General features: G+C 41.7%; 1 protein-coding gene across 1 annotated transcript in view; it reads right to left on the reverse strand.

Moving 5' to 3' along the window:
• Positions 1-14,518, reverse strand: part of LOC142652516 (uncharacterized) — a 122,393-nt gene that overhangs the window by 23,507 nt on the left and 84,368 nt on the right. The window contains exons 13-19 of the mRNA XM_075828167.1: positions 14,137-14,190; positions 11,898-11,951; positions 10,574-10,618; positions 10,396-10,449; positions 6,256-6,309; positions 5,825-5,878; positions 3,054-3,125 (exon numbers count right to left, since the gene is read on the reverse strand). Coding sequence (XP_075684282.1) covers positions 3,054-3,125; positions 5,825-5,878; positions 6,256-6,309; positions 10,396-10,449; positions 10,574-10,618; positions 11,898-11,951; positions 14,137-14,190 — 387 coding nt within the window. The remainder of the gene's footprint in view (positions 1-3,053; positions 3,126-5,824; positions 5,879-6,255; positions 6,310-10,395; positions 10,450-10,573; positions 10,619-11,897; positions 11,952-14,136; positions 14,191-14,518) is intronic.

Genomic DNA, 14,518 nt, shown 5'->3' on the forward strand with positions numbered 1-14,518 from the left:
ACAATTCCCATAATAGTCTATGGGTTAAGGATGCCACTGTTGAGCATCCTTTACAGCCTACATTTAACGTGTACGTTGGGAGCTTTTCCAGGTGTATACTCTAAACCAGGGGTCTCAAACTCGGCCAGGTAAGTGGGTCACATATACAAAAAATTTGAAGTTGATGGGCCGCATTACTTTCAAATTTGATACAATACAAAATGGTTGTTAATCAATTAGTTATTTGAACTACTATAGTAATGCTACATTTCTATAACATTACTTCATTACTATAATAATACTACATTACTATAATAATACTACTTTACTATAATAATACCGTAGGTTTAAACTTAACAGAAATTTGCGCGTTTTCTCCACGTGCTTATTTCAACAATCCAGTTTTCCAGTTTAAGTGTCGCTAAATGCAGTCCGGCAGCTCAGTTTGCAGCGTTTGGCAGACACACAAATGTCAAGATTGGACAGCCCCTTTTTAGATAATGCCACAGTGCCCTCTGTCGATACTGCCACAGTGCCCTCTGTCGATACTGCCACAGTGCCCTCTGTCGATAATGCCACAGTGCCCTCTATAGATAATGCCACACACCCCTAGATAATGTGAGTGTCCTCTGTAGATACTGCCACACACCCACCCAAAGATAATGCCACAGTGCCCTCTGTAGATACTACCATACACCCACCCGTAGATAATTCCACAGAGCCCTCTGTAGATAATTCAACATTGCCCTCTGTAGATAATTCAGCAGTGCCCTCTGTGGATGCTGCCACAGTGCCCTCTGTGGATGATGCCACAGTGCCCTCTGTGGATGCTGCCACAGTGTCCTCTGTGGATGCTGCCACAGGTCCCTCTGGAGCTAATGCCACACACACCCCTTGTAGATAGTGCCACCCCCCCCCCCAGTAGATAGCTCCATTGGGGCTCCCTGTAGGAGTGGAATTCCCAGCCAGAGCATTGCCGATGCATTGGTCAAGGATTCCTCTGATGGAGGAGCGCCTGACATCACTGTCCATACACAGTGACGCATCAGGGGATCCTCCTGGACCGGAATGTGATGTCAGGGGCAACCCCAGAGCTGGTGTCCCAGAGCGGAGCACTTGTATAGGCTCTGCTCTGGAACTCTGGGGAAGCTACTGACATCAGTGTCCATATATGGACAGTGATGTCAGGGGCTAGCCCAGAGCTGGAGTCCCAGACCAGCGCCACTTCTAGCACTCTGCCTGGTATTCCAGCTCTGCTACTGACATCACTGTCCATTAATGGACAGAGATGTCAGGAGTAACCCCAGAGCTGGAGTCCCGGGCAGAGCGCTAGTAGCGCTCCTACTGGGACTCCATCTGTGCTCCTGACATCACTGTCCAAATATGGACAGTGATGTCAGGGCATCACCAGAGCCAGAGTCCCAGGCAGAGCGCTACTCTAGTAGCGCTCCGCCCGGGACTCCAGCTCTGTGGAAGCCCTAGACTTCGCTGTCCATATGTGGACAACGATGTCAGGGGATTCCACAGAGTCCCGGAGCAGAGCCTATACTATCGCTCTGCCTGAGACTCCGGCTCTGGGGAAGCACCAGACATCGCTTGTCCATATATGGACATCGATGTCAGGGAATTTCACAGAATCCCGGAGCAGAGCCTATACTAGCAGCTCTGTGTCCTGCGGGCCGCAGATAACTGCCTCAGGGGCCGCATGCGGCCCGCGGTCTGCGTGCTTGAGACCGCTGCTCTAAACGTAGGCCACAAATGGAATGAAGATGATACAGTGGAGGTCAATTAATTCAATGGGGAGGTAAAACCTGCAACAAAGAGGCATGTGTCCCGACTTTTTGTGGCGGAAACGCTGCAAAAAAAAAATCACAAATGAGAAAAAAAATACACTTTTTTTTAAAAATTAAAATGAATAAAAAAGCTTATACTTTCCCTCGACCGTTGTCATAGCAATCTTCCTTGAGTGACGTTTCATCCCATGTTACTACTGCAGCCAATCAAAGACTGCAATGGTCACATGGACTACAGCGTCATCCCAGGAGGCCGAGCTGTACTCAGAACGGAGGGACACGTCGCCACCACAACGTCCGGGTGGTAAGAATAAACTTTTTTTTTTTCCTGCAGTATTTCTTCAGTGGACGTTTCGCCCGAAAAACTGCACCACAATTTGGTGCGGTTTTTTGGGCGGAATTCCCTGCGGTTCCCAGGATGGGTACACTGTGTACTTTTACGAATTCAGCGAAAGAGTCTTGGATTACGGGCGATTTCCTGCTGTCCCGGGCGGCCAGTGGTATATCCTGTGTCAACTTTATCTGGCAGGGGACAGCCGCTCTGACGGGGATTCCACTCCTAGATGGAACCCTGACATCACTGTCCCTATATGGACAGTGACGTCAGGGGCTCCTCCTCGAGCGGAATCCCCAGGCAGAGCATTGGCGACGCTCTGGTTGGGTCTTCCCCTCCTAGGGGAGGCATCTATGTGGGCATTATACTGTATGGGGGCAGCTATGGGGCATTATACTGTGTGGGGGGCAGCTATAAGGGCATCATACTGCGTGCGGGGTTCTATGGCATTATACTGTGGGGAGGCACTATGAAAGCATGATACTGTAAGTGCTGAACCGGGTGTGTAGGGGCAGGATTGGGGCGTGGTTAGAGGCGTGGCTTAAAAAGGAAAAAACTGCCACGCCGCGTCAGTTGTTCCTTTTTCGATACTTGAAAGTTGGGAGATATGCCTTAGCCTCTAACTTATATAGTGCAGTTTGTGTAGCGCAAGTGTTTATTGATTGTGTTTTTATTAGGAGCCAATTAAAAATCTGTAGGCAGATTTGTGGTATAATACAATGTGTAATTGTAAGGCTATGACTACAACTAGACTTTTTGTAGTGCTACTGATTTGTTTTCAACTATTGAGCTATAGCTGCAGTCCAAATGAATAAATTGAGTTGCATGCGATCTGCAAACTGCAGCTGTCACTCAAGACTTCAAATCAATCAGTAGCACTACAAAAAGTCTAGGTGTAGCCCTGGCCTAAATCCCCATATTATGTAGGTAACTATATTACAACTTACCTTACATCCTTTAGGCCCTTGACTTCCCATTGAACCTTCTAATCCGGGTAAACCTGGATCTCCTCTTTGACCCTACAAGGATCAACCAATGTTGTTTTTACATGGCTTTTATAAACAAATTCTTATAGAAATTGATCCAATCAAAAGAAAAGCGATTTTAGCATTGCTCATAATGTTAGTTGATACGTTACGTATATTTGATATTTTCAGTTTCATTAAATAACATTTCACTGCGAAGGACGTATGTAATAGTGGCGTAACAAGAATACAAGGGCTAGAGCGTCTGGTATCAATTTTCAGAATCTTAGCATTAAAATGACAACAGGATCAAAACTTTAGGTGCAATTTATAGGGAGCACACTCCTTTGAAGTCAGGGAGCAGGATGAAAAGTTTTACTTCCTTGGTCTGTGAAGTTGTGAGAGAGGGAAAGCTGCAGGTGATAGCAGGAAGAAAGAACAGAACCTGTTACTGTCATTGTTAACACTTTACAGCCTCCAGTGAACCCAGGGGTGCAATACATGAACTGTTCTTCATGTTATCACCCCCCCCCCTTACTTATGAGAAAGGATATGGTCTATTAACCGGGTATTTAAAAAAAATAAAAAATGATCACCCCCTGCACCTAATCACTCAAATGTTTGCTGGCATCTGGATCATAGAATTTTTTTTTGACTCCTCTTTTTGATTATTTTGTGAAGATATGTGCATGAAGACTTAGGCATAAGTGGTTTGTATAAACTCTGCTCATCTTGAACTTATATTTTTGTGAGGTTTGTGTGTCCTAGGCTCTGCTTGGGATAGACTTTTTGCCACAAACATGAATTTGTATGCACACTTTATTTACAATATGTTACAGTTTGATGCAAAATTGCACAAAAGTGCCCAAGGGTATATAGTGCTGGTTAACATTTCTATAAAGTGCCAGGTGTTTACTTTCAGGAAAAATATGAGTATGGGGCAGAGGTGTAGATAGTGGGAGAGGGGAGGGGGGTGATGACCCCGGGCCCACTGTGATGGTGGGGCCCAGAGGCAGGCTGGGCTGTGGTGGTATATTCCTGTCTCAACTGTATCTCCTCATGATGCAGATACCGTTGAATCCAATGCTGGAGCAGGGAGCCGTCAGCTTCCCGCTTCAGCATTCACTGTGTAATGCCGGCCGTGAGAGGCTCAGTACAGACATGCGCGATGCTTTGACATCATCACGCCTTTCGACACCGAACCATTCATAGCACAGACCGAAGGATCGCAGGGATCTCCCCCACTCGTCGTGGGAACAGGGATAGGTGAGTAATTATTTTATTATTATTTTCTAAGGCACTATGGGGGTATTCTACTGTGTGGGGGAAGCTATGGAGGCATTATACTAGGTATGAGGGGCAGCTATGATGGCATTATACTGTGTGGGGGGCTGCTATGGGGGCATTATACTGTATCTGGGAAGCTATGGGGGCATTATACTGTATGGGGGCCGCTATGGAGGCATTATACTGTGTGTGGGGCACTATACTGTGTGGGGGCATCTATAGGGGCATTATACTGTGTGGGGTGCAGCTATGGGGGCATTATACTGTGTATGGCGCAGTATGGGGGCATTATACTGTGCAGGGCACTATAGGGGCATTATACTGTGTTTAAGGCAATATAGGAGCATTATACTGTGTGGGGAGGCACTATAGGGACATTATACTGTGTGGGGAGGCACTATAGGGACATTATACTGTGTGGGGAGGCACTATACTGTGTATGGCGCAGTATGGGGGCATTATACTGTGCAGGGCACTATAGGGGCATTATACTGTGTTTAAGGCAATATAGGAGCATTATACTGTGTGGGGAGGCACTATAGGGACATTATACTGTGTGGGGAGGCACTATAGGGACATTATACTGTGTGGGGGGGCACTATAGGGACATTATACTGTGTGGGGGGGGCACTATACTGTGAATGGAAGTTACATAAAAAAGTGTAGCAGTTACGGAAACAGCAATGCTACACTGTTTCCGTAACACCCATTCACTGCTATGGAAGAAACAGAGCAGCACAGCAAACTACGGGGTTTACATAAGCCTGGATGCGCCTCCGCATGTAAACAAGCGTTGTAGGGGCCACTCAGATGTGTCCCCCCCCTGTGATAAACCCCTAGCTATGCCTCTAGTATGGGGTTATAAAATGCATTATTCTATTTAATAATCAAAGTTTTATTTGTGTGTGTCAAAAGTGTGAAAATTGTCCCAGGACCCCTGGCAGCAAAAGGGAGCATAGTTGCATTGTAATTCTGAAACAGCCCTGTTCAGTCTGCTAATTTTCTGATTTCTGCAGCCTTCCGTTAAGTTGGATAATTCCCCAACAAGATTTCCACGACAGAATAGGGGCCATTGGGGTTCATTCGAGGTTTCCCTTGTTTTGACGGCAAAAATAGTGCTTCATGGTGCGTTATTCATGCTGTCAAAAGTGATGAAATCCCTTGCCTGGGGCTCTGAACGCGTATGTTAACAGTGCTTAAACTCACAGAATGCATTGCTACAATCTATCTGGCCTCAGCATTTTAGCTTCCCCAGAAAACTCACATGCAATGCTGCAAAAAATGCAGCTAAATGATGTGTTTGAAATCGGCCTAATAGCTCATATATATATATATATATATATATATATATATATATATATATATATATATATATATATATATATATTTATTTATAATTATTTTTCCTTAAAGTGGATAACACTTTAAATAGTTAGTTGTGGTGACAGCCCTAGTTGTACACTTACTTTTAGTCCAGGGGGTCCTTGTGGCCCTGGAAGGCCATACTCTCCTTGCATACCCTGTCATACATAAAAGTAAATGTTTAGAAAGGAAAATGATCAAGTAGAAATAAATAAAAGCTTCATTCACATCTGCGTCAGGGGTCCGTTCATTGGTTCCGTCGGAGCTGTCCCTCAGGGGAACCCATGAACGGGACCTGGACTGAAACAAACGGAAACCATAGGTTTTCTTTTGCATTAACATTGATTTCAATGGTGACGGATCCGGTTGAAAATGGTTTTAGTTTGTTACCATTGTTTAAGGGTTCCGTCGTTTTGACAGAATCAATACCGTAGTCGACTGCGCTATTCATCCCTGACGGAAAGCTCTGACGGAACCCATGAACACAGCCCTGACACAGATGTGAACGAAGCCAAATAAACCATGCAGCATTTACTTTTGACCCTTGTGATCCTTCTGCTCCTGGAAGTCCACGTGCCCCATTTTCACCCTGCAATGAAAGATATTAATGAAATGAAAAACTGGATAAATAATAATAATGAAATGATGATGGTATGACTGGTTGGTAATGGTTGTAACCTTCCTTGAAATGGTAGGTAACTGGGTGGATGAGGGCCTTGACTATTTATTTTTTTCAAATGCTAAAATTATAGGGGTGATACATTTTTTCTATAAAAACAACATATATTATTAATAACAACTGAAAGGTTCAGTTCACACATTGTGTAAATATTGCAGATTTTCCACAACAGATTTAGGCCTCATGCACACGACCGTAAAACTCCCGTTATTACGGGTCGTAATTACGACCCGTAATAATGGGCTCATAGACTTCTATTGGCCACGGGTACCTTCCCGTTTTCTTACGGGAAGGTGCCCGTGCCGTTAAAAAAGATAGAACATGTCCTATTTCAGGCCGTAATAACGGCACGGACAGTCCATAGAAGTCTATGGAGCTCCCGTAATGACGGGTGGCTACATGTGTGCACCCGTCATTATGGCTGCGTTGCTAAGCGACGTCAGTAAATAGTCACTGTCCAGGGAGCTGAAAGAGTTAACTGATCGGCAGTAACTCTTTCAGCACCCTGGACAGTGACTACCGATCAGAATAAAGAGCAACCTGTAAAAAATAAAAATAAAAGACGTTCATACTTACCGAGAACTTCCTGCTTCCTCCAGTCCGGTCTCCCGGCCGTTGCCTTAGTGACGCGTCCCTCTCGACATCCGGCCCGACGTCCTGGCCGTCCCTGGATGACGTTTCAGCCCATGTGACCGCTGCAGCCAATCACAGGTCAATCACAGGCTGCAGCGGTCACATGGACTGCCGCGTCATCCAGGGATGTCGGGCTGGATGTGAAGAGAGGGACGCGTCACCAAGACAACGGCCGGGTAAGTATGAATTTCTTTAACTTTTATTACAGAAAGGGCTGTCTATCCTGCACTGATAGAGAGAAGGGGCTGCCGATTAGTGCGGTGCTATTTTGCCGCCAAAAACGTGCCTGTAAATACGGGTGGAATACGGGTGACACCGGACCCATATTTACGGGCACGGGTCCGTAAATACTGGTGCAAAACGGGTCGAATACGTGTGACACCGGACCCGTATTTACGGGTGGGAAAAAATACGGTCGTGTGCATGAAGCCTTAGTTACGTAAAATCCACAGCATAATACAGTAGCAGCAGAGTGGATTAGATGTGAACAAATCTCATACACACGCTGCGCAAATGCTGAGTGCTCAGTAATTGACCAGTGGTGCGTTGTTTTCAGCCGTAGCATGTTAATTGTATATGCATAAATGCTGATAATTTGTTGTGGGATTTCCCCATTGAATTCCAAAATATCAAAATATTTAATTACAGAATATAATTGAAACACATTGGCCATCAAGACCTAAAATAACAGACAATAAAACAAAGAAATATGGTGGTGGTTAAGGGACCATAATACATGCAATAATTTACACAACGAACACTAAGGATTGGTACTTCAAACATAAATGACAAAAAGTGTAAGTCAAATAAACACCTCAAAAAGGTCACTAGTAAATGGATACATAATCACTGGAAGAAAGGAGATGCATTGTTGTAAATGACAAAAAATCACTCCACCCTGAACTTTAGTCAATACCAACCTGTGTTTTGCATGCGGACCCCCCCCCCCCCCCTAACACACAGACTCCACCATATGTAATGCCCCAGAATGTATGTTTTATAGTATTTCTAATCCTCATTGTTTTCCAAGCAAAATAGGTCGTCGTTTAGGTTTCCCACATGGTGGCAGTAAAGGCCAGTCCAATTTTTGGAAGTCCTTTGCAAAATCACTGTTTTAATAAAAATGCCTATATTGTCACAATATTCGACCTGCCTCCTTATTGCAGTCCCATTAGGTATTCTTGAGGCACCCCTTCATTCAGATGCCCTCATAGTGAAGAAACAGTCAGTATTAACCGCATGCCAGTCCACATTAAAGCAATGGCAAAAAAATTTTTTTCCATTGATAGTATGTAGATGGGCTGAATTTGTTCACGTTCCTGTGTAGCACTTGGACTATAGTAACTGCCAAGAGGCCGAGAATCGCATGGCGACAAATGCACATAGTTGACTGCTAATTGGCAAGTACAGATGAAGCACATAAAACCATGGACTTTCACCTGTACTTGGCACAAAACCACGTGCATTTTTTTTCTGCGTGAATCCTGGCATCATATATATAACCGTAGTCAAGACAAAAACACACACATGGGTATGTATATGGCAAAAGAAGTATATAGACACTGAGTGTATCCGAAAAAAATATGCAAATTTATTAAAGGCTAATACACCACATGGACATAATTAAAATAGCAAATACATGCTAGAGCTGGTCTCCTGGGGAATGCCACCCTAATAAGTGGCACACCACAAAAACCCCAGCAAAGACCTACCCAAAGACTACTCGGATAACAAATATAATAATATAAACATATATGGGAAGAACATTGCATCAAACCATTAAGCATACCTATCCTGTGAAATCAAGGAGTATCCAATAAGAGGAGAAAAAAGGGTCTGGAAGCCCCACGCCGTATTGCCACAATGTGGCTTCCTCAGGGGTAATTATATTATTACATTTGTTATCCGAGGAGGATACTCCTAACGGAAAGGTAAGCCCATTCTTGTGATCGGTGGGGATCCCATCGGTTGGACCCCCACCGATCAGATATTCATCACTTATCCTTTGCATAGGTGATTAATATTGATTATTGGAAAACCCCTTTAATCCCTTAAGGACCAGGTCTACGTTGGCCTTAAAGACCAAGCATTCTTTTTATTATTTTCCTCCCGGCCTTCTAAAAGTCATAACTTTTTCTTTTTATGTCGACGTAGCCATATGAGGGCTTTTTTTTTTTTTGCGTGATGAGTTGTAGATTTCAATTGCACCATTTTTGGGTACGTATATTAATTAACTTTGTTTGTTTTTTTGCGTTTAAAATTTACGCATTTCATTATGTGGTGTAAATAACATGTTAACTTTATTTCTATGGGTCAGTACGATTACGGCGATACCAAATATGTACAGATTTTTTTATGTTTTACTACTTTTGCACAATTAAAACACTATTAAACAAAACTCATTTGTTATTTGCATTGCCGCATTTTTATTTTTCTGTCAATGTAGCCATATGTGGGCTTGTTTTTTTGCGGGACGAGATGTAGTTTTCATTGTTACTATTTTGGAGTACATGGCACTTATTGATTAACTATTTTTGGGGGGGATGGAAATAAAGCAATTTTGCGTTGTTTGTGTTTTGTTTTTTTTTGTACATTCACCTGACGTTTTTTGATTAATGTGCTGACATTATTGTTTGGGTTGTTACGACCGCGGTGATACCATATATGTGTATTTTATTCATTTATTTACACTTCTAGTTCGAATTAAAACCTCTTTGTGCAGAAAAAATGTATTTTTACTGTAATCTTTTTAGTATTTTTTTTGAATAAACTTTTTTTTAACTATTATTTTTTTTTTTTATGTCCCGCTGGGGGACTTTAAAATGCGATCTTCTGATATAGTGCTTTAGTATACCAAAGCATTATTGCCTGTCAGTGTAAAACTGGCAGGCAATCTATTAGGCCATGCCTCGGCAGCCCGCGATGGGTGACAGAGGGAGCAAAACACTTAAATGCCGCGATCGCTATTGACCACGGCATTTGAGGGATTAAATGGCGGGATTGGAGGTTTCTCCAATTCTAGCTATTGCAGCGGGTGTTTGGTGGGTGATAGTACGGGCACAGCTTCTGTGCCCACACGATCACAATCATATACGTACATGCATGGCCCAAATGCACGAATGGTTGCCTGTCCATGCTCTGCATGTACGCGATTATGCGCTATGGTGTTAATAGTAGAGAATGGAGTATCCACTCATTGCATCAGAATATCTATGTACAGTCTTTTTAAATATTTGTATTTACAGACTTATCTTGCACAATTTTTCAAAGATATTCGAGTGAATATTTCACGTAATATATTTTCAACTAATGTACATCAAAAGTCCCATATCATAAAAATGTATCTCAACTTATGGCAATTACCTTAAGGCCAGGATGTCCAAATGCACCTTTTTGTCCCGGCATTCCCCTTTCTCCCTGCAATAATAAGTTATGGGATTTGATAAGTAATGTTTCATACCTCTTTGTAAAGTATGTATAGTATAATTATGTTTATCATTAATTATTAATGAGTGTTGAAATAATAATAATGTAATATTACCTTTAATCCTATTGGACCAGGAAAACCAGAATTGCCACGAAAACCCTAAAGAAAGACATATTTACAAGGTTCTCATTTTATTTAGTACTAGCGAAACCTTGTTTAAGCTATTTACTCGAGAAAATTTGAACCTGGCAGGTCGTACTTTACATAGACAGGTAGTAATGTACAGTGAAAAGTGAAAGAAAACAAGACAAATAATAGTGATTCAAATGTATTACGGTATATATCAGCAAATCCTTGTTCAGTAGAAGCTATGGCTAATAACATTTCTACACCATTGTAAAGGCACATATACATATATATATATGCTGCTGCTTTCTTGTTTACATATATATATATATATATATATATATATATATATATATATATATATATATACATATACATATACATATCTCAGGACATTAGCCTGTCCGCACCCAACATTTGAAGGGGTTTTCCATCTAAAATCGTTTATAGCATATTAATTTACTATTCCATCAATGTCTGAAGGATGGAGGTTAGACCACTGGAGGCTTCACCGCAATGTTCGGGGAAGCACAGTGGGGGGGCAATTTATTTAGACTAGCGTTTTATATGCCAGTCTTGATCTAAAGAAAGTTGGAGTAAGATGCAGCTAATTTATTAAGAGGCACCACGGCTCATCTCAGGCTGTTCGTGCGCCAGGAAATCTACCACAACTATGAGTTGGAGTAGATTTGCACTAGTTATCTGGCGAAAATTCTAGTAAATGTATTGGCCTGCGGTGGTCCCACCCCTCCTGTTAAGCCCTGCTAACTTTTTTTTAAGAGGGGCGCATGCCTCATTAAACATGGCAAAACAAGACAAACAAGTTTTTGTGCAAATTTACGACCTTTTCATGAAGGGCTTCATACATTCCCCCTAGTATGTTTAAGTTTGCAAAGTTAACAAAGACTTCTTAGGACAAAATAAAAGTATAAAGTGCACCTGCAAAGTAGTTGAATGTTAACTTTTTAGTTTTATTATTTTCCAGACTACCTTCAGTTGCTTCTTTTCTTCAAAGCATCAGACAGCTTAGCCCAACCCAACATATAGTACAATTGTCTCAAATCAATGAGTTCAAGGGGCCGATTTTCCAAAGGCCCTGTTCACACTTAGTTTTTTTCAGACAGAAAAATCTGAAATTGTTAGGCAGATTTTGAACTGCCTGCACATATTTTTCCTTATTTTTTTCGCTGCATATTTCGCCCGCGGCCATTGAAGCTGATGCAAGAACCATGGGCAAAAAACATTTTTGTGATAACATGATACTCTTTCTGTGGTAGAAACCCCTTAAATTTAATAGAGTATATGTTCTTACCGGTATTCCTGGGCGGCCATCTGTCCCAGGCTGACCTAGCTGACCTTTATCTCCCTACAAAAAAATAATATGAAGGGTTATCAAGCTTGTCTACACAGTATACTCTGGAGTAAACACAGCATTTTTAAAGGTGGGTTTCCAAGTGCATTGTTGCCCATAACAGACAGTAACATTCTCCTCTTTCCTAATCTACTCCTGATTATACTCACTTTACCATTCCTGAAATATCCCTGATGATCTAGAGTGGCTAAGTGGTTAATGCCTCTAATATAGCTGAAGGTCTAGAGTGATGAAGAGGTTAATATTCATATCCATTATCCATGTTGGTCTAGAAAGGTTATGAATTAATATCTTATATCCCTGGAGGTCTAGGGTAATTTAGTGATTAACACCTAATATTATGTAATAAAATAATCACATTGTTTATTATTATATGGTTTAGGATGTTTAACCCCTTCCCGCCGCAGCCATTTTTCGGATTTTCATTTTAGATTTTTTCCTCCCCACCTTTCAAAAGTCAGAACTTGTTTCCGTCGATAAAGCTGTATGAGGGATTGATTTTTGCGGGATGAGTTGTAGTTTTTCATGGCACCCTTTACTATACCATATAATGTACTAGGAAACTGTAAAAAAAATTCTATGTGGGGTGGAATAGGAAAAAAATAGCAATTCCTCCATAGTTTTTAAAGGTTTCATTTACCATGTAATAAAAAATGACACATTAACCTTATTCTGTGGGTCAATACAATTACGGCTTTAACAAATTTATTTACTAATTGTTAAAAATAAAATTAGTTTTGTGTATTGCAGTATATCGTGATTCTGACAGTCCCCTATTAAGCCCTGCCGGAGTACAAAGGTGGCAGAACTGGGGGCCTTCATTAGGCCCCCAGGATGCCTTGACAGCCATCAGCTCCCTGCGATCGTGTCGCGGGGGTGTAGCTTTGTTTTTCTGATATGAAGCTCCAAATCCCTTGCTTCCCTTCACATCACCATCCAATTGAATGATAAAGGGAGCTCACTGTATTTATATAGCACCTATTGAATGTAATAACAAATTCGTATGCAGTGAGCTCTACTAAGGCTCCATTCACCTCATGTTTTTGGCATTTGTTTAATGTATATGCCAGAAAAAGCTCCCAACATGTACGTTAAAACATAGTCTTTGATAGATGCCTACCAGTAGCATCCATCACCCCATGACTATTATGGGATACGCTTAACCTCTTCGTCATGAACGCTCATAACCTTTTCATGACGTATATCTTAAACGGATGCCATAATAGCTTATTGGTGACGGATGCCACTGTTGGGCATCCGTCCGAGGCATCCATCACCCATAGGATATTTTTGAATCCGTTTAATGTATATGTCATGAAAAGCTATTGAAAAGTTCACGACATATATGTTTAATGGATGACTGTGACGTATGCCGAAATAGTACTAATAATTCTGTATCTAAAAAAGGTATACCAGCCTAATAGGGGCCTCCGTTGTATTAGTGGAGCCCTATGGATAGCTTATGCATGGATGCCGGGAGCTTTCCTGGCATACGTGCGAAACATACATTACAAACAGGATGTGAACAGGGCCTAACTCAGTGTTTTTTACTGTACTGCTCAGAGAGGGGTTTCCAGGTACTAGAATCCCCTATAAATTAGCCGATGATATTAGCATTGCTCAAGTTAGCATGGCCACATTCCCAGATGGCTGTGCTTGCCACCTCTCAAAAGTAGATTGAAGATGCCAGCATCCTACAAACCCAGGGGAGATGTGGGAGCAAAGATAATTAATTAAAAAAATGGTACCCTATATGGCACTTTGGGGCACTGTATGGCAACCTAATAGGTAACTGTATGGCACTAATGGTGCACTGTATAAAACAGTGAGTCATGTATGACATTAATGGGAAACTCGTACAATGAGGCACTGTATGGTACTGTCTATCTGGGCTCTGACAGTGTGTGGCACTATTTATTTTGACACTGTGTGGCAAAAATTAAGCGTTTATATCATATGTAGTATTTTTCTGGTCACTATATAGCAATATTTATCCGGCAGTTGTGTAGCCAACACTGCATGGCACGATTTGTGTAGGCATCTGTTCAGTGACACCTAACGTGTTCTTTGGCATCTCTTTATTACAGAGCTAGTATGGCAATATCCTGATGATGTATACATATTGAATGCTAATAAATATTTCTATATAAATATATAGTCGTTACATAAAATGACTCACCTTTAACCCTATAGGACCTGGTGCACCATTTCTCCCTAGTAATCCAGGTTCACCCTAATACCAGAAATAGAGAGATTTTTTTATTTAAATAACAGAAAATGTAACTTTCTGAATTGTATTTTACACTTAATAGACATATTTTGGTCAAATGGTCAGTATGTGTCTTAGTTATTACGTCTCTACACTTTCCAAGTTGAAATTTATTGTGACTATTTTAAAATCAAGCGTTGAAGTTGTAGCCCATCCATTTACATAGTACCATCAATTCCTCTGGTTGGCTGCCACCGTAACGTGGCCCATGAGGTGCAACAGAAGACTATAATATCTGAAAAGGCTCTGGACCAGATCACAAGCTACTAGTGCTTATTTTTTCATAACCCAT

The sequence above is a fragment of the Rhinoderma darwinii genome, chromosome 5, assembly GCF_050947455.1.
Source record: "Rhinoderma darwinii isolate aRhiDar2 chromosome 5, aRhiDar2.hap1, whole genome shotgun sequence".
Taxonomy (NCBI): Eukaryota; Metazoa; Chordata; class Amphibia; order Anura; family Rhinodermatidae; genus Rhinoderma; species Rhinoderma darwinii.